Genomic DNA, 27,210 nt, shown 5'->3' with positions numbered 1-27,210 from the left:
GTTTAGCCATCAGTGTAACTGTGGCTACTTAGAATATATTGGGTACTGTTCCTTCTGTTTCTATTTTATGGACTAGTTTAAGAATTATTGATATTAGGTCTTCTTTGAAGGTCTGATAGAATTCTGCACTAAAACCATCTGGTCCTGAGCTTGCTTGCTTGCTTGCTTTCTCTCTCTCTCTCTCTCTCTCTCTCTCTCTCTCTCTCTCTCTCTCTCTCTCTCTCTCCCCCTTCCTTCCTTCCTTCCTTCCTTCCTTTCTTTCTTTGTTTATTTTGAGATACTTTTAATGACTGCTTCTATTTCTTTAGGGATTATGGGACTGTCATGACGGTTTGTCTATCCTCCACCCAGGGAGTGGCATTATTAGAAGGTATGGCCCTGTTGGAGTAGGTGTATCACTGTGGGCGTGGGCTTTAACACCCTCATCCTAGCTGCCTAGAAGTCAGTGTTCTCCTAGCAGCCTGCAGATGAAGATGCAGAACTCTCAGCTCCTCCTGCACCATGCCTGCCTGGATGCCCCCATGTTCCTGCCTTGAAGATAATGGACTGAACCTGTGAATCTTTGTCCCAGCCCCAATTAAATGTTGTCCTTATAAGAGTTGCCTTGGTCATGGTGTCTGTTCACAGCAGTATAACCCTAATATAGATGGTTTGTCTGATCCTGACTTAACTTCGGTACCTGGTATCTGTATAGAAAATTATCCATTTCATCTAAATTTTCCAGTTTTGTTGAGTATAGACTTTTGTAGTAGGATCTGATAGTTTTTTGAATTTCTTCAATTTCTGTTGTTATGTCTCCTTTTTTATTTCTGATTTTGTTAATTTGGATACCGAATCTGTGCCCTCTGGTTAGTCTGGCTAAGGGTTTATTTATCTTGTTGATTTTCTCAAAGAACCAGCTCCTAGTTTTGCTGATTCTTTGTACAGTTCTCTTTGCTTCTACTTGGTTGATTTCAGCCCTGAGTTTGATTATTTCCTGCCTTCTTCTCCTCTTGGGTGTATTTGCTTCTTTTTGTTCTAGAGCTTTCAGATATGCCATTAAGCTGCTAATGTATGCTCTTTCTGATTTCTTTATGGAGGCACTCAAAGGTATGAGTTTTTCCTCTTAGCCCTGCTTTCATTTTGTCTCATAAGTTTGGGTATGCTGTGCCTTCATTTTCACTAGATTTTAAAAGTCTTTAATTTCTTTCGTTTCCTCCCTGACCAGGTTATCATTGAGTAGAGTCGTTCAGCTCCCATGTGTATATGGGTTTTCTGTTGTTTTTCTTATTATTGAAGACCATCTTTAATCCTTGGTTATCTGATAGTATGCATGGGATTATTTCAGTCTTCTTGTATTAGAGCTCTTGTCCAAGGGAAATTAAGAACAAAGAGTGAAGCAAAGACTGAAGGAAAGACCATCCAGAGACTGCCCCACATAGCAATCCAATCCCCATGCAGACACCAAACCCAGACAGACACTATTGCTGATGCCAAGAAGCACTTGCCGACAGGAGCCTGGTATAGCTGTCCTCTGAGAGGCTGTGCAAGAGCCTGACCAATACAGATGCAGATGTATGCAGCCAACCATCGGACTAAGCATGGGAATCCCAATGGAGGAGTTAGGGGAAGGACTGAAGGAGCTGAAGGGATTAGCAACCCCATAAGAACAACAACAATATCAACCAGCCAGACCCCACAAAGGCCCCAGGAACTAAACCACCAACCAAACAGTGCACACGGAGGGACCCATGTCTAGAGCTGCATATGTAGCAGAGGATTACCTTATCTGGCATCAATTAGAGGGGATCCCCTTGGTCCTGTGGAGGCTCGACGCCCCAGTGTAAGGAAATGCTAGGGCACTGAGGTGGGAGGGGGTAGGTGGGTAGGTGAGTACTCTCATAGAAGCAGGAGGATGGGGAGAGAATAGGGGGTTTAAATGGGAAGGAGGATAACATTTGAAATGTAAATAAATAAAATACCCAGTAAGAACTTTTATTGTAGAGTCATAGAGTTATGCATAATGTACAGTCATGCTGTCTGCAAATAGAGATAGTTTAATTTTTCAAGTGTTATTTCTATTTCTTTTATGTCTTTCTCTTGTCTTATTGCTCTATCAAAATATGTGCACACCATATTGAATGAGAGTGGAAAAACTGGGTGCCCTTGTTTCATTTCTGACAATGCTTTTAGTTTCCCTCCATTTAGTATAATGCTAAGTACAGCTTTTGCCATATTTAGTCTTTACATACTGGGGTATGTTCCTGTTGGTCCTAGTTCCTTCAGTACCTTCATAATGGTTAGATGCTCAACACGTTAATGATTATTCTGCATCTACTGAGATGGCCAGATATTTCTGCCCACAAGTCTATTAAGATGGGGTACTGCTGTCAGTGCCTGGGGCCTGATGAATCAATCTTGCTCCCTGAAATAAAACCAATTTGGTGTTTAATGTGATTTTTGATTCAGTTTGCAAGGGTTTTTTTATTTTTTAACGTTCACATCCAGGTTCATCAGGGAATTTGGTCTTAAGTTTCCTTTTCTGTTGTGTCTTTTACTCCATTTTGTTATCGGGATAATGCTGGCCTCAGAGAATGAATTCAGTACTATTTCTTTCTTTCACATTCTTCTGGATCAGTTTGGGAAGTCTTGGTAGTGCACATTCCTCACAGTTTGGTAGGTGAAGGACTTTCTGTCCTGTGCTCCTTGTGAGGACCTCTTCACCACTGCTCAGTGTCACCTGTCACCAGGGGTCGCACCTGTCACTGGGGTCGCACCTGTCGCCGGAGTCCTCTATAAATTGCTGATATCATTTGGCTTTAACTTTGTGGGTCACATGCATTTAGAAATGTATCCAGTTCTTTTAGGGCTACAACTTGTTAAAATATAGTTTTGCAAGTATTCCTAATACTCTGTGAAGCTTAATTGGAGTCTCCTGAAATACTTCCCTTTCCAGCCCGAATTTTACTAATCTGGGACTTCTCTTTTCTTTCATAAGTTTGGCTAGGACTTTGTTGCTGTTGTTTATCTTTCCAAAGAAACAACTCTCTGCTTTGTTGATTTCATGTATTGTTCTCTAGTCCCAGTCTTTATTATTTCTTTCCGTCTGCTGAATTTGTATTTATCTTCTTGGTTGTCTATGCCCTGATGTCATGATTAGGTCATCTGAGACTACTCTAATGTTTTTTTAATATAAACACATATAGCTATAATTTATATACTGCTGTGGCTGTGTCCCAGGGGTTCTGATGGGTTGGGTGCTTATTTGGCTCTAGGAGATTTTGAATTTCCTCTTTGATTTCTGATTTCCTCCAGAACCACTGTTTGTTCAAACGCGTATTCCTCAGTCTCTCAGAGTTGTGTCATCTGAGGTTGGGTTAGTACTGCTACTGCCTCCTACTTTAGCGCACTGTGGTCTGATAAGGTCTGCACTAAAAAAAATTAAAGATGTTTTGTGACCTATGAGGTGACTAAATTTAGAGAGAAGTCCATGCTCCACTAAGATGAGTATATACTCCATGTCTTCTGGCTGCGGGGAGATCTTCCAGCTCACTTCAGTTCTGTCCCCTGGGAAACCACCCCAAGCCCTTCAAACTTCCTGTGCTTTAGTAGCTCCTTTATGCTGTGGGGATGGGCGAGAAAATTAGATTCCCTGTCCACATCTGCTGCTGTCTTCATTTTGAGACAGTGGACCTTACCAGGAAACTTGGTAAGGTACACGGGTCTGAGTCCCTGGAAACTTGGGTGCACACCTGAGACGGTAGGCTGCTCCACGCTCCCTGCCAGATTCCTAGCTTGGAACACGTGCCACACTTCCCACATAAGAAGATGTGATCTGTGGTCAAGTACGCACAGGACAGAGTTCTCCATGCTAATGGAGCACCTAGAGTCTCGGAGGGTTTAGCCAATAGGCTCCCCTTCCCAGACATTCCTCCCTGCAAAAGGTATTTAATCTCTGGTCCACCCAAGAAGTTAGGTCCATTCCCACATCCATTTTCCATGATGAACAACCAATAAACAGTTTGGAACTAAGGACTGTCTGTTTCTTTCATCTACCACTGCCATGGGGAGCATGGACAAGCCCTTCACTACACTGAAGTCTCCCATGGAAGGTCTTTCTGCACTTCCAGCCACAAACAGCCACCAAGCACAGGACAATCACCAATGAGCTAAGCCAGAGATACCATTTTCCGGGCTGCCATCATCAGTACAGGACACCAACTGCCACCCCTGCCCAACTCCTTGTGACTCAGAGACACCTAGATGTCTTGGAGTTTGTGAGCCCATGGTCCTGGCCTCATGGGTGAGAGGCGTGGACCCCCATCCTTCATTTCTGACTCTTCTGTGTGGGATCCCAGGAACCACTAGGTTCCCGGGGGTCTGGGAATATCAGCTTCAGCTTCCTACATGTTAGACTGCATTTTTTCCACCCTCAGAGCAGTGTCTTGGTGCTTCCCTGAAGTGCAGTATCAGTCAAACTCCCTGCATTTTGCCTCCCCAGTGGCCGCCCCCCAGTGGCAGTGCAGACTGCAGACCCACACTCCATAGAAGAGGTTGCAGGAGTTCTGCTGTTCCCAGTTGGATGCAGGACCACGGAGTTTATCCTCCTTCATTCTGTTCCCAAAAATCCCTTGTTCCCCTGGGTTATTGAAGGAGTTGCAGGGTAGAGTGCGGGATGAATATCGTAGATTTCTCTATACTTTTTCTTTGCAGCTATATCTCTGGGTTGTCAGGCCACTCTACTCTGCTATGGGATTGAGGCACACTGGTTCAATCTTTGATGGTCTCTGCCTTTGGTCTCAGGCCCAGTCACTTGCTTCTTGAGGTAATGGCAAAGGAAGAGAGAGGGGTAGTCGGAAATCTCTTGATCTCAGATTCCTGTAACGTCTTCCTGTTGGGTGTGTTGTATTGTGGTTTGTTCACTTTTCTCTCTAACTTGTGAGTTAGCTCTCCATTTGTTCAGTAGTGTGTCATGTGCCTCTCAGACTTTCCCATGCGACTGCCTGAAGTCAGTCCTTCAGGGTCCTCTGGTGGCAGCTTTCTTGTGACCACTCGGAATGGTTGGGGATACCAGACTGTGAAAAACGCTCCTGTTTGGTCTTCCTTCTGCTTCTAGGCTCCTCTTCTATCCCTTTATCATTGACTCTGCCTTTGCTTTCTCCTGCCTATGCACGCAGGTACTCGGTGAACTGAGATCAACTGTGCATCATAAGGGATGTAGTTCTTTTTCTCCCACAAGTGCTGCACTGTTTGACTAGGTGTGGCACCCCCCACAGAGTGTTGGGCCTACCCATATCAATTCTTAATCAAGAGGGTACCCCTCCCTCACCATCTTGCCCATAGGCACTTATTAAGGAGGTGTTTTGTCATTTGAGAAACCTTCTTGGATATGTCTACCTTTGTGTTAAATTGACAAGACATCGTCATTTGTCCTGACTTCATAGAGAGAAACGCACCAAAATCTTCTGGTGGTGCTGTGACAGCTTTTTACTGGGCTGATTCATAGAGCCTCACGGTTTCTTCTAGATTGACCTGCTATTGCTGATTTACAAATGATGTTTGTGAGTGGATCAAGTTGCTGCTGATTATTTGTGTGAACTCAACTGTTGATATCCTGACAACCCAGATTAGATTTGTTCCAAGAACTGTTTCTAAATAGGTCCACATCTTCCTTTGCCCTATAACTCTTTCCTTCCCACTTCCTCTGTTGGATGGTAGGCTAGAAGGGAGGTGAAAGCATTCAAGAACCCTTATTAAAAGTAGCTTTTGAAAAAAAGCGAAGGTGGTTGGAAGGGAATTTTGGTAATGTTTTGAGCCAGGAAAGATCCAAAACATTTAAATGGAAAATGCTAGTGGCCAGGCAGGGGTGGGACAAGATTACTGATATGGAAAAGGGGAAATTAAAATGCAAAGATTTGGGAGAAAGACGGTGGAAAAAAAAAGAGGCAGAGGAAGAAAGAACAGGTACAGACTTTGGAGGCTCCCACAGTGTTACCAGGAAATGATCCTCTAAGAGATGAGGACTGGGGTCAAAGGCAGCCCCTGCTCAGGCTTTAGGAGTCACACATGAAGATCCAATTGCATGCCTGTTTCATACATGCAAAGGGCCTAGGTCTGTCCCATGTATGCTCTCCGGTTGACAGTTCAGTCTCTATGAGCCCCTATGGGCCTAGGCTACTTGATCCTATAGGGTTTTTTGTGGTGTCCTTGACCTATCTGGTTCCTTCAGTCCTTCCTCCTCTTCTTCCATAGGATTCCCAAGCTCCACCTAATGTTTAACTGTGAGTCTGCATCTGTTTTCATCATTTGCGGGCCAAGTGTCTCTGATAACAGTTATGCTAGGCTCCTTTCTGGAAGTATAGCAGGATATCTTTAATAGTGTCAGGGGTGGGCTTCCTCTCCTGGCAGGGTCTCAGGTTGGGCCAGTCACTGTGTATTTAAGATTTTTGTGGCAGGGTTGGTGTCGCAATCCCTCCATTAGAAGTCTTGCCTGGTTACAGGAGATGGCTAGTTCAGACTCCATATCTCCATTGCTAGGAGTCTTAGCTAGGGTCACCCTCATAGATTCCTGGGACTTTTCATTGTCCTAGGTTTCTAGCTAGTTCCTGAGATGCCATGACCCCATTCCAGTTGTCTCTCCCAGTATTGTCTCCCTCTGTCTTTCCCTGACCTCATCCCTTCTCTTCCTGTTCTCATCCCTTCTCCTACCCTGTTGGACCCCTTTCCTCCACCTGGGCTGCCTTGTCTAGCCTTCATAGAAAGAAGGTTTGCCTAGTCTTACTATAAGGCTGGTTGACATCCGTGGGAGGCCTCTCCTTTTCTGACGGCTGTTCTCTGTAGTGCAGATTCTAAATAATGTCTTCTTTCAGTTCTTGATTGTTCCAGCCACAAAGGAAAACTCAAGAGTACTTGTTACACTTCAAACCTGTCTACCATTTGCACTTAAGGAAATCATGCAGGGAGTGACAGCTCTTTAGCTGGATACAAATGATACTGATCATTGTGTGCTCATTGGCATGAGGGTCCACTTAGCCATTATAATGCTTTTCAAATAAACACCTGCTAATCCACTTAGGCTAAGAGTTTTTGACTTGCACCAGAACAAGAAAATGCTGGGTTTTTTTTTAAATTTGTTTTGTTTTGTTTTCAGGTTTAATTTTCAGTTTGGAGAAAAAGAAAGATGTGCGCCCACATTTCAGACCTGGGATTAGAAGGGTCTTAAAAGAATCACCTCCAGCTGACAGTGGTAATTAATTATGCAACATACTGTCTTACTCACTACGACCCATTCCTGGAAGATGTCCAACTCTGAGCTTTCTCCCAATAGCGCGTTCAGAATTCCCGGGTGTCACTACAGAGATAAGGCTGGTGGAAGAGTTAACCCATGTCATTGTCATTTAGCATTGAGTGTTCGTTTTATTCAGTTGTCCCTTAGGATGAATGAATAGCTCTGGTAGCTTCTCTCTCTTGCCTGTGTAGCTCTGTGCTTTGGTGACATCAGAGATAAAACTGATTCCTCTTGCAATGAAAAGCCGTTGGCATTACCAAATAGCCATCATTCTGCTGAAGTTTCCTTTCTTTCAGGAAATAGGTAAGTGAGTGGTTATTCCATATCTTTCCTCTCCTTGGAAACTGTTGCCCACACTGTCCTCCTCTTTTAGTCTTGGACTAGCTTCCTAGCTTTTTCTGAGAGCTCAACCATTGGTTGGCATTCCATCTCTTGGAGTCTACACTCAAGGTCACTAGCCTACTTCACACTTGGGGCAAACTGAGTTCAGGAAACTCAGTGGGCTCTTCTGTGCTGGTTCATGTAAACTCAAAGCCCTGGAGCCCTTATTCATTCACAAGATGCCGGTACTCCAACTGGATTTGAAAGCTAGCTTTCTCAGTGATGTACTTTGCAGAAATTGAAATAGAGGCAGAGAAGCCAGGGGACTCAGGCAGATAATGGCAAAAATTGTGCTCAAATACAGATCTATTCTTGCCAAGCCAATCTTCTCATTCATCCATTTACCTTTTAAAATATTGTCTGTTCTTCTCTATATATCAAAGTCAGGATAATTTCTCAGATCAGGAAGGGGAAGGGGAAAGGAAGAAGGAGAAGGAGAGGGAGAGAGAGAGGAAAAGGGAGAAGGAGGAGGGGAGGAGGAAGGGGGAAAAGAAGGAGAAGGAAGAGGAGGAGAGAATTTAAAAGTTTATCTGTTATTGTGGGACATGGCTTATAATAGATACAATGTAGGAGAAAACTCACACAAGAAACTCATCGTGTCCAACCTTATGACATTCATCAGGCTGCGATCTGAGTTGGACGGGACAGCATTATAATACTGGAGCTGATAGAGAAGAGCAAGGAGAGAAAATAGCACAGCCGTGCTGCCACTTCAAGCAGCGTTCATCACCTATGCTCGCCCTGCTTCTTTGTCTTCAGAACTTGTCATCATTGCTCTGAATTGTTTTCTGAAGCACGTAGCCCTCAGTGACCTCCCTCTGTGTGTTCTTACCATATGTGAATGACACCCAGTAATTAAAGTTCATGGGGAGCAAGTAGCCCCGCCTCATGAGTGGGGCTCCACGTGGATTTTTAAAAACAGAAATGGAAAGAAAAACTGTCGATAAAGAGTTGGCAAGGAGAAAAGGAATTAGCTTCTTTTCTCCCTACAGCAAGGGGAAATGAAGCCCAAGGTCCTGTGGCTGCAAGGGAAAGGCGCTCCTTCTCAGAATGGAACAGGACGTAGGGTGCGAAGGTGACCTGTGAGAATGGACCTAGGAGAAAGCAGCAATGCCAATAGAAGACTGAGGGTCAGCATGCCAGCATGAGCCGCATGGATTGTCTTTGGGGACTGGGTTGGAGCCCAAGTTTGAACCTCTGCATGGAAGTCACTGTTAGGAGTACTTTAATACCTGCTCCTAGGCTTGCTTGTTCCTTGGGCTCTTGGCTTCATTTCATACAGACTGAAAACTCTGATGTCAGGAAGAGCCATATGGTTACTGCTGGGTCTCCTGCAGCATTTCCAGGCTCAGCATGAGCCTGAAAAGGGAAAGAAGGGATCATTTATTAGTGGTGTGGTAGCAGACCCTGTGACATCTCCTCAGCTCTGCATCAGAATGGCCCCGAGTGGCCTGTCTATTTTTTATAGCTCTCCTTTCCTTTCAGTGGGGTTTACTGTTAATTAAATTCAAGCATTATGGCTGTAGCTGCTTCAATCCATCCAAAGGCAAGCCAGGTCAACGCAGCCACAATGACTACAAATGCTGGCTGGTCTTATCTTCCAGAATCACAACGGAGAAAAATGCACACAGGTGGAAGGGAGTTAAAGGACCTTGTTTCAGCACTGCCTCTGCCGTTCATGTTGGTAATGGCTTTACCCATTGTATTGTAATATTATCTCAATGTCTTTCAGCAGTACAAACTTCCAGAGGTGAGGCTGGACATGTGATTACCAAGGTGCATTAGACGTGTCCAATCAGAAACACTCTTTGATGAGCATTGTTGGCCAATGGGTTATTCTAGGAACCACGTGGCCATGGGGATAGAATATATTATCAGAGATAAAGTAACAGTACCAGTTTTGTTATCCATTTTATCTTTTGTGATCTTTTTTCTCTCTCTCCAACCACAGAAACACGTTTTCTTGCTCTAAACATCTTTCTTCATGAATGAATCTTCAGATCAACCATTCTCTCATCCAAATGCTATTATTTCAAGACTTTTACTATTCTTTCTTTCTTGAAACAATACTATCCAAAGATTCACCATCCAGTCCACATCTAAACCATACTACTGCGCATATTATTGAATCTAATGGAACATGCGTTATTCTTTTTTATATTTTGGGCAAAAACACTAAGGCTCAGAAAATGTAAACAGCTCAGTAAAGTGGGGTTTAATGCCTGTGACTTCTAATTAAATGCCAACAGGAAGCAGGGACCTTAAACAAGATTTAAATTATTTCCCATGCTTTGATGGTTTGATGAATCCATTTATATGTTAAGACATTTTCACAGCCGACTGAGTTCTTTATTTCATTCTCAGATATTATGAGCTGAATAGAAAATTAATTGTCACTCTGTAGGACTCAACTCATGACCCAGAGAAAAGTACCCAGGTAGCCCGCTACCCCTGGCACTGCCAGCTAGGCTACCAGGCAGGCAGTAAACCATCCTAGAAGACATAAGGTAGCTTCCCCATCATGGCTATGTTGAAGGCTGGGAGAAGCTAACATTGCTTATTTCCCTGTCCCAGGTTAGACTCGGAATGGTATTTGGGTCTAGCACATTTAGGGATCTCTTGAGGGACCTTGTTAATGAGAAGAGGGATCTGTGTGGTTTTTATTGTTGTTGTTTTAAATTCTCTTCTGTACAGAGCACAAGATTTTTCTCCATCTTCACAATGAGAACCCAGAATAGCTTTTACAGGTAAAACTTAAAAGTGAGCTCCTTTGGGTTTTGTAATTTTCTATCTTGTCCCTATGGGCAGGTGTAAGAAAACCAAGGGCCTGCTTTTGACCTGCTTGTTTTCTAATAATGGCCTGGGGTGGTGGTGGTGACACAGCTCATTCCAGATGTATGCACCTGTTCCCCACAGTCTCGAAACAGTGTGCAGACAGCTCTCTCTCTCTCTGGGTTTAAGGCTCTGCACTGAAGACTCCTGTGACTGCCAGCCAAGTCTGTGTATGTGGTGGCCTTGGCTGGCCAGAGAGTCCAGATAGAACTTTCCCCTCTGGAGCTAAGTTTGTTCCAGCTCATGAAAATTATTTGTAGCCATAAAGAGTCATGTGTTTCTCTATTGGAACTGATCCCAACATTCCTGGGACCAACCTCGCTAAGTCTGAGGCCAAATGGTTTCTATGGAAGAGATAAACAGCCTGCGTATCTGAAGAGCTGAGAGCTCTGTCTGCACTCTTCCTCAGTTTATTTCTGCCTGGTCTTTGTCTTTGAACAGTCTTCTTAGCAGCCTCAGTTCTCAGGCTTGGAAGCTATTTAAGGCTCTGGATCATCAACTCCTTCCTATTCTTGGTCACTCTTCATGGAAGGTGGACATCATGAGAGAGATGAACATGCTTCTGGTGAAAGTATGGGGTGAGGTTAGACAGCAAGGTGGGAGAAGAAGTCAACACTTCTAGTAAGTTTGGATTCCTAGATGACCACTGTGCTCCCTGAATATTTGATATATTCCTATTCGTGTCTTTTAAATGTTTGGAAGATAACCAAATAAGAGACAGCGTACTGTGTTTGTGTGGCATTAAGGAAAGACAAGTCAGCACATCCCTTTGGATTAATTTGACCAAGGTTGAATTACCCACTGCTCTTCCTGGCTCTTCTGTGTGTCTACAGTTTGTGGTTTGTGGCTTGTCTAGAGAATCTCTGTTGTGTCTGTCTGTCTGTCGGTCTGTCGGTCTGTCTGTCTGTCTACCTACCTATCTATCTAAGTCTGCCTGGTGGCTGACCATTCGTCTTCCTGTGTCCCCAACAAAAGGCTTTGCTCTATATGTATTGTGCAATACAGAAAGCATCACAAGGGTAAGCGACGAGGGACATTTTACAGAAATAACTTCAATGGTTTTTACAAGGGAATAAATCACTGACTCCAACTGACCCCACAGCACTCAGAACTGCAAACCTACCATTATCTAGCAATATCTATCTATAAATGTTGTTTGTGACATTTATGGTGGCTATTTGTTGTATAATATTGCTTTTACTTGCTATCATAACACACATACAAACACACTTGCATTGCTCTCTGGGTCCGGGGCTTGGAAAAGTACATCAATTAAAATTAAAGCTGTGCTTCAGTGTGTGTTATCAAAGCTAATTACAAGGCAAGGAAGGTTGGTTGCTACACTGTTCTCTTGAAGGCAGAATAAACCAGCAGACTGAGTACACAGTGGGATAGCAGGCTAAGTCTGAAATGACCTCACATTATATTAGTTTTTCTATGAAGTCCAGCAAAATTTCCAGTTACTTTGAATGTAGGAAACATTTTTATAAAATTCTATCACATTCGTATTCATGATTTTTTCTCTTTATTTTATAATATTGTAGTTTTGCCATGTTACATTCCCAAGATGTTTTACAGAGCCTTTATAGTACTTCAAAGAAACATGGGACAGACCCACAGCAGCAATAAAAATGTAAATACTTCTATATGGTAGTGCTGCCATTTTAACCACTGATTCTCACAACAACCCTGTGAAATGGTAATATTCTTATCCTGGGTTTAGATAGGGAAACTGAGGCACAGAAAGGCTTAGGAGCCTGACCAAGGTCACTGTGGTGGCAAGTGAGAGAACTACAACACAAAATGGGAAGTCTGACTCCAGCTCAGTGGTCCAATGATGTCATGAGTGGACCAAGGAGAGAAGGGGTGAAGGAGCCACAGGTGCAAAGAGCAGGGAGCCAGAGAGGGGAGGTGATTGTAGCTCTGAAAAACAAGGGTATAGAAAAAAATTGATTCTCAGGAGTTCAGAGGAGGACTGAATCTCTGGGATCAAACTTGTCTTCTTTGCAGACCTGGCATTTCTTGAAATAAGGATTATGGGACTAAAAGATTACAGGTATTGACTGAATGTGCTATTGGTCTTTTAAAGCCAACCCCTTAATTTTCCATTTCCTTAAATCTACTGGTTCCCTGTCATGGCCATCTATAACAATGCTGGGGTCCTTGGGTCTGGGTGGTATAGTTTCAACACCTCCTTTCCCTCCATGCTGCCCTTCTGCTGAAAAGCAGTGCTAACTAGAGCTGTGGTCTATCTGAGGATATGCTGTGTGGCTCTTGAAAGCGGTTCTCAGGGAAGCAGTATAAAGACACCCATTCAGATTCCGTATACCTCTAAGGCTTTGGTTGCTGCTGCCAACTCTTCCTGTCTTTGAGAGTGTATATACTTCCCCAAGAGTGTGGCAGAGAAATATGAGCACTTCTTTACAGCTTAGCAGGCTCCTCTGGGTCAAGAAGGAACTGCAAACTTATCATCATGAATAATGAAGGAACTCCAGCCCAGAATTCTTTACTCTCTACCCTAAAGGGGTGAAGCATGTTCCCATTCAATCACCTTTTTGGCAAATCCTGTGGAAGCAAGTGCCAACTAGCTAATGAGATTTTAAAACTGTAAACAAGATCATGATTGCTCTCTCACTTCTAATTTTCTCCTTTAACCAAGCTATAGCCTTCCATCCCATTCTGCACACAAACTAGAGTTACTGCAGAAGTAAATGGATAGGCAGTGTCTATCTTGGGCATCACTTGACATTTATGAACACACTGGACCCAGTCCTCAGAACTACTGAGAGTCAAAATGTTTTCTTTCAGAATTGATCTGTGTTTTCTTCCTGAAGACAGGAGGCTTCCTTTACAGCTGCCTCACTGAGATTTTCAATCTATCTTAACCAGTTAGGTGGCTAGTCAAATATTATCAGGCTTGAAGGTCATTGAGGATGGATCTCCGCATCCTGTGTTTTCGTTAACACATTATTTTAAAGAAGGGGGAAAGGTCACAATTGCCTCTTGTCTTCTATTACTGTGAAGAGATACCATGATGACAGCAAAGGAAAACATTTAATTGGGGCTGGCTTACAGTTTCAGAGGTTTAGTGTATTATCATCATAGCAGGAAGCATGGTAGCTTGTAGTCAGACACGATGCTGAAGAAGGAGGTCTACATTTTGATATACAGACAGCAGAAGGAGACTGTGTGCCACATGAGGCATAGCTTGAGCATATGAGCCCTCAAGCCCGCCTCCGCAGTGACACACTTCCTACAAGGCCACACCTACTTCAACAATACCCTATGTGTCCTATGATATTCCCTATGTGCCAAGCATGAGACAGAAGACATGAGTCTGTCTATTCAAACAGCCACACCATTCCTTATAATTTAAAATACAAAGGAGAAGGAGGACATCAGGAGTGTTTTGGATTTGCTAAGGCCCATTAAAGGAAGGCCATTTCCTCCTGGTAAAGCTAGACGTTTTAACTGTTCTTCTTTTAACTTTATTATTTTTCTTTTAATTTTTTTAAATCTACTGTTTCTTGATATTTAGTTGTTTTTTTAAAACATAATCAGAATTGATTGGAGAGTGATTTTCTCAACCACCAGGAAGATTTTAATATTACCAATTAGCTAGAGACTTTCTGGTCAAGAACAAAGAGTGTCCCTTCCTCTAAGAGTCAATCCACATGGGCGCATCAACCTCTTAGACAGGAAAACAGCCACCAGGAAAGCTTCATGTTCCTACACAATTAGGAACATAGCGTGGAACCTGCCTAAATATATATGTGGTTCAATTGTCCCTTTGGCCATTGCTCACTTTCAACCCTCAATAGGATGGCCACACAGTGGTCAACTTGATAATCACGAAAAGATAGGGACACTGTAATGGCTGGTCTTATGTCAACTTGACATAAGGTAGTTATCTGAAAGGAGGGAACCTCAACTGAGAAGATGTCTGTATAGGAGCCAGCTATAGGACATTATCTTATTAGTGATTGATAAAAAGAATCCAGCCCATTTTGGGCAGGGCCATTCCTGGGCTGGTGGTCCTGGGTTCTATAAGAAATAAGGCCAAGCAAGCTATGATGAGCAAGTAGCACCCCTCCATGGCTTCTCCATCAGCTCCTGCCTCCAAGTTCCTGCCCTGGTTGAGATTCTGCCCTCACTGCAGGATGATGAACTGCTATATGGAACTATGAGCAAAATAAACCCTTTCCTCTACAAGTTGCTTCGGTCATGGTGTGTCATTACAGCAATGGTGACCCTAAGACAGCCATTGTCTATTGTACAAGAACACATTTGTTGTCCATCCAGTAGACAGGACTCTTTGTATACACACTGCTGCGTATGTCATTTGCTATGAGCTAACCTTCAATCTAGATGTCATCAAAAGGTCTGGTTCAGGGGAGCAGCAGCCTCTGTGGTCTTGGTATTAACACTCATCACCCCCTGCCTGCTACTGGAGGAGACTAAGGAGAAAAGCAACAATGCCATAAATCTTAGAGACAAGACTGACCCCTGACAGGAGCAAGTCTGGAGGACTGTCTGCCTTTGTTGTTCTTCCCTCTGTAATCCACTGGCTATAGCTTAGAAACAGACCCATCATTAAGGTATTTTCAGGTTGCAGGCTCTCTGGATAAAACAGTTTAAAGATTTCACTCTTGGGTTTTGCCTGTGACAGTCAGAAGGGCTGGCTGCTTGCACACTCTCACCTTGTGAGAATGCATTCTTCCACAATGGCTCCTCTTGTAGCATTGACAGTCACATGCTTGAGAGTGCTTCCTGTTATTCTGTTATAAATATTACCTGTTTTCTACACCATGCTTGGTGTTGTTAGACTTCTAAGGCAAAAAAGAGACAGGAGTCTGACCTTCAACAGGTAGGACTGTGTTTATTAACACACACAAAGAGGGCAACCTCTCTTCTGTGGGAAGTTGAGGGGTTGCCAGGGGAAAAGGCTGGCTGTGACCCTTTATATTAGTGGGGTAAGTGACTTGAGGATGAAGAAATTGAGGAACTTGGGAATGAGGAAATTGTTGGAGTCATAGTAGGCTAGGTATCTCTCCTTCCTGAAACTGCTAAATGTGAGGCAGACTATCTTTGGAGACAGTCTGTCTCAACAGACATTCCTTTCTAGGCTAACCAATAGGGTTGAACATGGTCATCTGTAATTCCAGGAGAATCCTGTTTTACTACTGAGGTACTCTTACCAGGTGTTACATTGGAAGTCATTTGAAAGAGACTACATGGACTGTGGAGTCAATGGGAGAAAGTGAAATACTGGAGTCAAGGAAGCTAACAGCAATAGAAGCTTGAAGTTTCCCATCATCACATTGTATGGATTGGGTGAGCCTTTCCCCCCCCAGTTTTAGTGAAGAAGTGGTAGGTATAATTAATGTGTTTATAAAAAGATAAAGAGAGGGGGGTATATTGTTTTATGGAGGTGTAGTGAAATATGGGGAGGCAAGAGGGTAATAGGAGCAGAGAAAGGCAGAGAGAGAGAGAGAGAGAGAGAGAGAGAGTATAAAGGCTGGCATGAGCACGTGGGGGAGGGGGGCAAGAGCAAGAGAAAACAAGAAAGTAAGAGAGTGAGGAGGGGACAAGCATCCCCTTTTATAGTGTTAGGCATACCTGGCTATTTCCAGGTAACTGTGGGGGTGGAGCTTAGACAGAGTAATGATAACATAAGCCAGACAACATCCAAGCATGGAAGATGGGAGTCAATTGTCCTTAGTGATACGAAACCTGATATATATGTATACGCATGTGCACATAAATGTACGTGTATATGTATATCTCACTCTAAGACATCTCCATGCCCGGTAGTATTTAGCCAACACAAACTGGATTTGATGAAAGTTAGGGGCTGAAGTTATAGGAAGCTCTGTGAGTAGATGTAAAAAATATCAAATGTGAGTCTTTCCCATCAAATACTATAAAACTTGTGTTTAGGACAAGCAATTCAAATCCTTATTATCTTCCCCCACCTTGTAAGACTCTCATGCAAATGTTTCACACACACACACACACACACACACACACACACACACACACACACACACACCATTATGGGGAGCCAACCGGAGAAGAACACTCAGATGCAGTCTAAAGCAAATTGAAACTCTTTATTCCAACTAGCTGGAACTACACCCAGTTATTCAGGACCTAATGTAGCACCAAGCATTTAGAGAAAGGGACTTTAGTGGCAAGATCCACAACCTGTTGCCTTCCTCCACTGCTTTGATGGGAGGTTTTATGCAAGCAAGAAGTTTAGCAGAAGCTATGACAAGCAGTTAGCTGTTGGGGGGAAGATTTGCTTAGGCAGGCAGTTTGTAGAAGCTAAGTTAACTTGGGCATCTTGACTTTGGGTTTCTAGAATAGAGTTGGAGTTGGGTAACTTTCCACTTGATCTCCCATCAAGGACATTGAATTCTCATTAAACCTGAAATGGCATCATCAAGAATATGAGATGGCAGAACGTCTGTAATAACTACTATGTCATATTCTTCACTGGGTTTATGAGCATGAGTCAAATTGTTGATCTATCCTCTTCTATAGGGGCATAGTTGGTCTTAAGGACAAGTAGCTTACCTCAATTTATTTTCTGATCTACTTATCCATGTAATTGAGTATGCAGGGTCCCCCCCCATAAGCTTGATTATGATAAAAATTAACTGTTTGACTAATACTGTCAGTAAAATAGTTAATTATGGTAACCATGCAAACAGAGACTGATACTAGTTATCTGATTTATGTCTCCTTTCTTCTATTTCTTTGATGCTTTCTCTGACCATGACATTTTTTTTTTCTGATTACCTGTGATTGGTTGGCATAGAAACTACAATGTTTTTCCCTAAGGTTATATAACATCCTCCATGTTTTATAAAATGGGAGGGGGGTTGCTTCTAGCTATCTTTAGTTCTGTAGGATTACTTTGGCAAAGTGGTCAACTTGGCTTTCCATCCTGGAAATAGAATTCTCCAAATGTCCTAGGTCTAAGTCTATCTGGGAACTGAGTCTCCTAAAATTTTGGTTCCCAACAATCAAGGCTGAGGTGCCTAGGGCACTTGCACTGGCTATTCCCACTCCTCTTAGGATTGTGTCTTAGTTAGGCTTTCTATTCCTGCACAAAACATCATGACAAAGAAGCAAGTTGGAGAGGAAGGGGTTTATTCAGCTTACACTTCTACATTGCTGTTTATCACCAAAGGAAGTTAGGACAGGAACTCACACAGGGTAAGAACTTGGAGGCAGGAGTAGATGCAGAAGCAATGGAAGAAGGAATGCTGCTTATTGGCTTGCTTCCCTCTGGCTTGCTCAGCTTGCTTTCTTATAGAACCCAAGACTACCCAGGGATGACACTGCCCATAATGGATTTTCCTACCCTGTATCACAACTGGATCTCATGGATCCATTTCCACAAGGGAAGCTCCTTTCTCTGTGATAACTCCAGCTTGTGTCAAGTTGACACACAAAACCAGCCAGTACAGATTGGGAACAGAATTGGGACTTGTTTGACCTTCATTAACATTGAGTCAAGGGCAGTATGAGCTCTCCCCTTTTCTCCATTAAAGGCATATATCTGGGGAATGACATAGAACAGAGTGTATGAGACTATCACAGTGAGTCAAATAAGGCACATTTAATCAAACCATTAGTATAAATAAGGCAGTTAGCTTCAGGGCATGAAGGAATATTCTGTCCTCTAGGCTAGCTTTGGTTAGTTGGTGAGCAAGTGTCATAAAGTGAGGAAGTAAGATTTTAATTTGAGGACATGATGTTGATACTTTGTCTTTGGCAGGATGATTCACCACTGGCAGAACATGCATAAAATTTTGGTTCCTAAAGACTTTTTTCTAGCCAGTCTTCTCCACATCCTGACTAGCTAAGCTCTGTCCCTTCCCTAGACAGTCACTGTTTTTCATCCCTGGAAGAGACATAGGAGATCAGAGGTTCACCTGAGTTTCCCATCATCAGTTTTTCTGAGTTCCTATGTCTAGGTTTGGAGTGGATGAGGATTGTGTATCTGGTCAGTCTTATCATTAAAGTATCCAAAGTCCAAGTGATGGTCTATTTGTCATTGTCTTCAGTGATGGATCAGGAGATGACGACAACCACTTTCATAGCAGTTGAAGTGAGAATACTTGAGAATCCCTTCCGACAAGTTTCAGGGTTCAGGAAGGAATCCTCTTTATCTAAACCAAGTCTCCTGGGTGGAACTGGTGGGAGATGGCAGGACTCCCTTCATAGTCTGGTCAATAGCCTGGCAAACTTCTTGCAAAGCATACAGGGATTTGAGAAGGAAATGATTATACATTTCTGCCTCAGAGTATGGGGAGGGTAGGAGGTGTATCTGAAATACAATTTCAAAAGGGGACAGCCCTTTCTGGTAAGGACCTCATTGGGCCCTGAGCAGGGCAAAGGGGTGGAGGTTGGCCCAATTTTTGACAATTTCCATGAGCAATTTGTTCAAAGTCTTCTTAAGACATTTACTAATCTGTTCTACCTGACCTAAGCTCTGTGGCCTATATTGGCAATGCCATTTCCAATTACCTTACATCTTTTTTTAGATTTTGTGATACTTTGGCCATGAAGGCCAAGCCATTGGATCCCAAAGCTAGAGGCAGTCCAAACTTAGGAATTATTTCCTGAAGAAGTTTCTAGTAACTATTGAAAGAGTCTCCATTTGAGTTCGGTAGGTTTCCATCTATTCTGAAAAGGTGCCTACAAACACTTGCAAATATTTATAGTCAAGAAGAGTAGGCCTGACTGTACTCAGGTATTCTCTACCAGAGTACTTAGAACAAAGGTCTTTTAAAGGTAAAACCCAAGTCCTGTTTGTTTGATCAGCAGCTGCAGGGGGTAGGTTTTGTTTAAGCAAGCAGTTTAACAGAAGCTGAGGTAAGTTAGCTGGGTATCTTGACCAGTTTTAGGGTAGACTTGAGCGATTTTTCCTTTTCAGAGTCCCAGTAAACCACCCGGTACAATCTGTTTACATAGAGTTCTCAGTGCAGGGTTTGACCTAATGCTGCTTGTATTCTAATGTTAATTTGGGTCCTGAAACTGCTTACTCCAGGATCTAAATGCAGCTTCTGATAACCTACCCCCAGTTGGTTCTGATTGGTAAATAAAAATGCCAACAGCCCTTAGTTTGGAAGGACAGACAAATGAGATTTTGGAATTTCCTGGGCGTGGGACCATGCTAGGAGAGTGTGGAGGAGAGGAGAGATACCATGCCTGAGAAGAGAGCAGAACAGAGAGGCAAAGGATGTAATCACTTACTTGAGTTAGAGTAAAAACCAAGTGTACTTCAGTCTCTGTGTTCTCTCTTCGGTTCACACCCTCTTGATCGAGAGCAAAATCTATTGTGCAGACGCTTCTGTTGGAGTGATTGTTTCTTACCCCTGAATTTTTTTCTAACATTAGGGATGGGGGGAGTTTCAAAGGTGGATAAATGTGATTAAAGTCCATTCTATGAAAGTTCTCAAACAATTAATAAAAGCATTATTAAAAACTTAAAACTAGAAGGAAAACAAAATCGAACAAACCAATTCTTAAGAATGTATCTAATTCCAAGTTCCCAGAATTCCCTATGTTCCCTGTCTAGACATAGATGCTTTCCTATGTTATGAAGGAGAGAGTTACAGAATAGAACATACAGGTCTGGTCCCCAAAGAAGTCACATCGTTAGGGCTTAGAAGATAGGCAGTTTCTGTTTCCAAGATAGAAGAGGTAATGGGGTTCTAAGGATCAAGTGTCCTGCTTGTCATATCTTTTCCATTTGACTAAACTTCAGAGGAAAGAAGTTTCCTGTCTGGAATTAGGCATGCCTTTTAAAAATCTAGTTCAATCCCAGACCCTCCAGATAGCAATTCACTGGATTCTATCTGTGAGCTGCACCCCACCTGGGCTCCAGTGTTTCCTGCTGGGTAATTTGCATATGAAAGTAGAACTTGATATGCAAACCCAAGGCTTCAAAAGCATCAAGAGTCCTCTTTCTAAATGTCGGAGAAAGAAGTCCACAGTCTGGACATTTCTACAGAGATCTGCAGAGACAGCTTGGCTAACTTCCAAAATGGTTCTCACCAGGCTTGTAAGCTAAAGCACTTCTCATACACTTGCAAAACCAAAGACCAACAGGATCCGAGGGGAAAAAAAGATGCTAAGATCTGGTATATGAACACCGTGCACACACTGGAAGTTTGTTACTGCAGTCCAGATCTGGTTTCTTAGCTTGGCTTTGATTCTATAATTACTGCTGTCGCTTATCAGCTTTGCACTTTGCTCACAAACACCTCCTTGTACCTGCTTTAACTTGTACAATCTGCAGAACACCTGCAACAACTGGGTGATTGTGCCTGTCTCTCTCAGGAGTAATGCTCTGTGGGAACACACCAGGGTAGGAAGCAAGCCTGGGGATGGTGTCTTTCTTCCCATTGGCTGGGATCTGACATCATGGTTTAAAGATTAGCCTGTGTAAACCAAAGAGCATACCATAGGCTGGTCGGAGGCCCCTGGCACATAAGTAGCAGAGGGCTGCCATATCTGGCCTCTGCGGAAGAGGATGTGTCTAATCCTGCAGAGACTTGATACACCAGGGTGGTGGGGAGGAACTGAGGAAGGGGGGTTGCCCTGTCAGGGGTAGGAGGGAAAATGGAGGAGGAACTCTGGAAGGGGAGGGATATCGGGTAATGAGGGAGTCCTGAGTGGGGGCAGCATTTGAGATGTAATAAAATAAATTAATTAATTTAAAAAAAATAATAGCTGGTGTAAAAAGAACATTTGGGAAGGAAGAAAGACAATGAGAATGGGGTCAGCCACTTCATTCACTTAAGCTCCCAGAATGGAGCAGGGCCTTTGTATAAAAGGCTTTAGTGGGTGGGAAGGTGTTAATATATTTGCAGCCAATGTGCAGGAGATAAAAGGAGTTGGATTATTTGTTGCGAACACAAGAAACACGTTTTTTCAAAGAAAATACTCATATTTAATTTGTTGTGTTTTAACACCAGGAACATTCCCCTGCTGGTAGATTGCACTGCGGATTTCTTAAAGGTCACCAGGTGATTGGGAACACAGCCTCCTACAATTCTCTGATCTCCATCCACCAGGTCACTAGCATCTACTGGGGCAGGCACCGTTTCTCAGTCACTGGGCACTCGATTTCAATCTCCACACTGATGCTTTGTTTACAATAAAAATTATGTGAAGACAAAATGAAAAGGTCCACATCCACGAGCCACTAGAATGCAAACCGGAACTCGGCAATTTCAGCACGGCCCTTTAACACAGTGGCAAGCCTCAAGGGTTCCTGCACTCTGGAAACCGAAACTTAGAAAGAGGGGAAAAGGAAACTGAAAGAACTGGGAAACTGAAACTGTTCTTTGTTCTCTCTCTCTCCCAGAATTGAGGAAGAAGACAGAGAGCTGCCTACTAACCAGGGTCTTAGCTTTCACCTCTGAGAATGCTGTTCTCCGATGACTTCAGTACTTGGGAGCAGAGATTTCAAGAACTGATCCGGGAGGAGAAGCCCGGGGCCAAGTGGACCCTGCACTTGGATAAGAACATTGTACCAGATGGTGCAGCTCTGGGATGGAGGCAGCAGCAGCAGACAGTAGTTGGCAGGTGAGTGGAGCCTGGGCAGTGGGTCCCTTAAAGACCCCACTAAGCGCAGGGGCTCAGCTGCGCTGTGCTGACGCAGCCAGCTTCTGACTGCTTGTTAGAAAGAACAGGTGTGGCCAGCTAGATTTTCCCAGTCTTTGGTGGTCACGAAGCTAAACTGGTTAGGGTCCCCTGAAATCCAAGCCTTCATGTTGTTTTGTTTGTTTGGTTTGGTTTGGTTTGGTTTTGTCCCCAAGACAGGGTTTCTCTGTGTGGACCGGGCCAGCCTGGGACTCAGAGATCCACTTGCCTCTGTATGTCGGCGCCAGCACCGACCTGGTACCGAGAATCGGGCGAAAGCCTACGGGATGAAAGAAACACACATACACACACACAGGTTATCGTGTCAAGCCAGGAGAGGAAGAGGAAGAGAGAGAGAGAGAGGAAGAGCGGAAGGAAGAGTGAGAGTGAGAGGAATAGTGAGAGTCTCCTGTAGCTTTATTCACCACTTATATACCCAAGTCTCCAGGTAGAAAATAACTGGGAAGCACAGTGGGAAACCCTGGCTCGTGACTACCTGGCTCGTGACTTCGGTAACAAAAGACCAACTACGAGACCTGAATTAATTAGGGAGAAATCTCAGAAGACCAGCCTAAATCTCAAGGATAAAGGCTGAGGAAGTAAAAGGCAGAAGTGAATTGACCACCCAGGTGTGGTCCAGGTGTGTCAGTTCCACATGCATCAGCCGGGCTCAGCAGAGGTCATGCAGTGGAGATATCGGGTGTTTACTACTTGGTCTTTTCTTCCTGTGCCGTAAATACATGGGAGAGGCCTCTGTCCAACAATCCCATGACTTCTTAACTGTGGCCATGCAGTTACAAAGCAGCCAGGCCCAAATCCAATATGGCACTACATCTGTATCCTGAGGACTGTGATTCAAGGCGTGCTCCATCCTGTGTTGCTCTGCCAGGTCTCCTTATGAAAGCATTTCAGGAGTCCTTGAAGAATGACCTCAAGTTCCTGCAGTCTTCCCTCCTCTGTGCTACTGGATCCCCAGGCAGAAAAGGCCTGCCTTTGATTCCAGCCGCTCAGCCTCTTATCAAGAGAAAACAGTAAAACACATAAAGTGGAAAAATGGATTTGTCTACAATTTGGGTCCACACGCAGGGGCCGGGGGGTGCAGCTGTGTAGAGACCAAGTAAACAAGGGCGGTGTCACGGAAAGCATACTTAGAGCAGAGGTTACAGTTTCCCAAGCGTTTGGTTTTAGACTCAGGGATGTGGAACTGAGGTGCATATTAGAACTGACCTCCAGTTTCTCCCAGCATCCCTCAGTCACTACCTGAAATCCCCAGCCCCAAATCCTGAACTTTTTTGCCCTGGGGCTGGACCTCCCTTCTCCCCCAGAGGCTCCTCCCTATAGATACACCAGATAGTTTGGACTCTCCCTCCTCTCCCTCCTCTCCCTCCTCTTCCTCTCCTCTTCCTCCCCACTCTCTGCAATTGTTCTCTCTCTCTCTCTCTCTCTCTCTCTCTCTCTCTCTCTCTCTCTCTCTCTCTCTCTCTCTCCCCCTCCCTCCCTCCCTCCCTCCCCACGGTGACTTTCCTGACCTTGGCCCTTGGGGCCAGTGAACTTGCCCAAAAGCAGCTTACCAATAAACCTGCGTTTCATATAATCTAATCTGGTTTGAATTGGCTCGTTTCACCGGTGGAGAAATGCACTGAGCAATTCAGAAAAGTCAACAGACATAAAGCCAGGCATGAGAGTTGCCATGCTGGGTCACATAAGCCCCTGCTATAAGGAGCAGGAATCCTGGGAAGGAAAAGTACGATATCATTTAAAGGGTATCTCACCTATCTTTTCCAGCATTGCTTAAGGTGAACTTGTCTTTGTAGGGGTTGCCCCTCCTTGAAGGGTTGTCAATTGGTCAGGTGCTTAGCCAGTCCAGTTAGAATGTTAAATATCCACCCAGGCAAAAAATTCTATTCTCCTGACCCAAAGGTGTTTGCCCTTAATGGGCTTTTATTGCTATTCTAAGGTGTAGAGTTAGTCTTGGGACCTTTGAGATTTGACATTCTCAGGAGATATGAATTTCTTACTCAAGGGCCAGAGCTTCTCAAGCAGGCCTTTTCCACTCCCGGAATTGTATTTCCTGTAGGGAGCTGGAGAAAAAAAAAAAAAAGAGTCCTTTAGGTCCTGACTAGCCCCTCCAGGCTGCAGAACTCTCGTGGTCCAACCCCTGCTCAGCACTAGTTCCTAAGGCTTGACTATGATCAAGCAGCCACTCTGCATGTCATGTTACAGACAGCTTGTGGAGAAAAAGGAGCAGGCTAAAACCCAGGTCCTGGGAGTGTCTGAGGACTAGCCCTTTGTTATTGGCTACCTTCTCTGTAGTCCTAAACCACCTTCAGGTATCCTCTCCTTGTCAGAGAAAATAAAGATGGCTGCCTGGGAAGTCAAACCCTCCTTTTTCAGAACTCTGGGGACTTTTCTAGGGCTCCTAGAACCCTGGGTTTTTTGGTTTTTTCCCCTCTTCAAGGGTTCCTGCCCACCCTTGCCTTACCTCACTGTGTTGTATCTCTTATGAACCCTCAGCCACAGGTTTCCGCATGTTCTAATCTGTTAGTCACGTTGCTCATTAGAGGTGATGTTCTGCAGTAGGTAGATGAACAAGGCTGCTTTTAGTGGCCTGCATAGCCCAAGCTCGCTGTGTATATATTGTACTGTTCACTTTTGGCAGGCAAGGGACTCGGTGATACCTTTGAGGAATAACATAAAGAGAGAAAATACTGAAAGGTATCAGTAGTGTCTGTCTCAAAATAGGCACTTTACAGACCTCTCATGTTATAATGAAGAAGAAAGTGTGCATATAGTAGAATTCTCTCCCCCTCCTCCTCTTTCTTTTTTAAGACAGTTTCTCTGTGTAGCCTTCAATATCCTGGAACTTACTCTGTAGACTTGAACTCGGAGATCTGCCTGCCTCTGGTCTCATGAAGCGATTAAAAGCATGTGGAGTGCCGTTACCACCAGGCTAACAATTCTCTTCCTTTTAAGACTTCCAGAGAGGCTTTTCCTATCCCAAGAGGCAAACTCAGTAGTAACAGGAAAGTATCTAAAGGAGATTGCCTCTTGTTCCTGTTACCATGTCTCTCAAAACTGTGTAAAGTTCTCCAACACCAAAAGGGAATTCCTAGAATCCCTTAGCTGACCCTTTCCTCTCGGGTCAGTGGTCAGCAAGGGACACAGAGGATTTCTTTCTTCTGCTTGCAGGTTCCAGTGTTCCAGATGTTACAGAAGTTGGACCTCTGCTCAAGTGAAGATCGTATGCCACATGTTCCAGGATGCTGGGAAAACACAGGGCCGGGTACTCATGAGGATCTTTGGTCAGAGGTGCCAGAAGTGTTTTGGGTCTCAATTTGAGAGCCCTGAGTTCTCCACAGAGAGCATTGAAAGGATGCTGAATAACCTGGTTAATTATATTCTGCAAAGATACTACGGACATAGGAAGATAGCATCAATCTTGAATGCATCTTTGGATGAAAAGGTGCTTTTGGATGGGCCCCATGACACATTAAATTGCGAGGCATGCAGTCTGCACCCCCATGGAAGGTGTGCCGTTGCACAGAGAGTGAGGCCACCCAGATCCCCATCTCCATCTCCATCGCCATCACCAAAGAGCCACAGTTCCTCTCCATCAAGGAGCCACCCTCCTTTACTTCAGACTGAGATTACAGGTTTTAGGAACAGGCCTTTTCAGGAAGTCAGAGAGCCCGGTGAAGCAGCATCACCACTATTAGTGATTTTGTCTGTCGCTGCGCTTGCCCTTATTGGTTTCTTCATTAGATAATAGGTTTATCATCTTGTTTTAATCCCGTGGTGATCAATAAAATGGATGTCATTTCAACGTGACAGTGAATTCATGTGGGATCGTATAGAGAATAAACCTGCTTTCCTGGGCATGCTCTGAAAATGGCCTAAAACATGGCCCACACATAATGGATCCAATAACAAATCTGTGTTGAATTGCTGAACTGTCTGTACTAGCTTTCACACTTACTGTTCTCAAGCAGTGTTGATTAAATCTTGATGATAACTAACAGTCATGAGTGTTATGAAGTACAGAGTGGTGGCAGGAGTAAGGGGGCACCTAGTAGGCCCCTGCCAAGGAGTCCCCCTTAGAAATCATGCCATGTGACAGATCTGGTGTAAGGGAGTTTTCTTGAGGGGGAAATGGGGAGCAGGGACCTGGAGAAGAGGGGAGCAGAGCTATGAGGACAGAGAAGGGGGGACAGGGAAAGACAGAGAGAGAGAGAGAGAGAGAGAGAGAGAGAGAGAGAGAGAGAGAGAGAGAGAGAGAGAGAGGCAAGCCAGGAACACATTTGGAAAAAAGAACCAAGGGTTCTAGGAGCCCTAGAAAAGTCCCTGGGATTCTGGAAAAAGAGGGCTTGACTTTCCAGCCTGCCATCTTTATTGTCTCTGACAAGGAGAGGATACCTGAAGGTGGTTTAGGACTACAGAGAAGTTAGCCATGAAGGAAAGAGGAGAAGGGGGGGGGGAGAAGGAGAAGGGGGCAGGAAGTGAGCCTGAGGCACCTGGCTCCCACCCAGTGGGCAGCAGGTAATGATGTAAGCCTAGGTCCAGGGGAGAAGCTTAGTGTAATCTTCTGTTAACCAATGAAGAGTATTATCATAAATTTACTGTGGCAGACTGGGTAATGCTTCCCCCACCAAAAATGCCCTTCCCCATATCCTCTAGAATTTGTTAATAAACTGCATTTGTTGGAAGAATGGACTTTGTAGACATGAGCAATTAGGAGATTTTGAGGTAAATTATCTTGCTTTATAGAGATGAAAAATAGCAGAAGGTCCTGTTTTGTTTTGTCTTTTTCATCAGGGTTCATCAAAAGCTCATTGTTGAAGGCTTGGCCTTCAGGTGATGGTGCTGTGGGAGGTAGTAAAAGTTTAGGACATGGGCTTAAGGAGGCGTGGACTGCAAGGGCATGGTCTTCTAAGCACATTGAGTACTTCATCTGTTCATTTCCTTCTCTTACTTCCCGGTTATCATTAAGTGAACATTTTCTTGTTCCCTCTACTTAACAGCAGTCAAGTAGACACATTAACACCTGCACTGTGGTGCCAAAATAA

General features: G+C 44.0%; 1 protein-coding gene and 1 long non-coding RNA gene across 3 annotated transcripts in view; one reads left to right on the top strand and one right to left on the bottom strand.

Moving 5' to 3' along the window:
- Positions 1-26,851, top strand: part of Rtp4 (receptor (chemosensory) transporter protein 4) — a 98,070-nt gene extending 71,219 nt beyond the window's left edge. Inside the window, 4 exon segments of one of the 2 annotated variants that reach the window (NM_001108321.1) lie at positions 14,992-15,078; positions 15,708-15,814; positions 21,870-22,090; positions 25,337-26,851. In NM_001108321.1, coding sequence (NP_001101791.1) covers positions 21,930-22,090; positions 25,337-25,913 — 738 coding nt within the window. In that variant the 5' untranslated portion in view covers positions 14,992-15,078; positions 15,708-15,814; positions 21,870-21,929 and the 3' untranslated portion in view covers positions 25,914-26,851. 2 annotated transcript variants of the gene reach the window in all.
- LOC134481100 (uncharacterized) lies at positions 20,967-23,502 on the bottom strand. Its single transcript, XR_010056329.1, has 2 exons — positions 22,980-23,502; positions 20,967-22,376 (listed from the first exon to the last, which is right to left on the bottom strand). It is a non-coding gene; the product is annotated as an uncharacterized LOC134481100 (long non-coding RNA).
- Positions 26,852-27,210: the final 359 nt, after the last annotated feature.

This window comes from Rattus norvegicus, chromosome 11 (genome assembly GCF_036323735.1).
Source record: "Rattus norvegicus strain BN/NHsdMcwi chromosome 11, GRCr8, whole genome shotgun sequence".
NCBI classification, from domain to species: Eukaryota; Metazoa; Chordata; class Mammalia; order Rodentia; family Muridae; genus Rattus; species Rattus norvegicus.
Note: the sequence above shows the minus strand (reverse complement) of the source record. Positions and strands in the feature narration are given on the sequence as shown.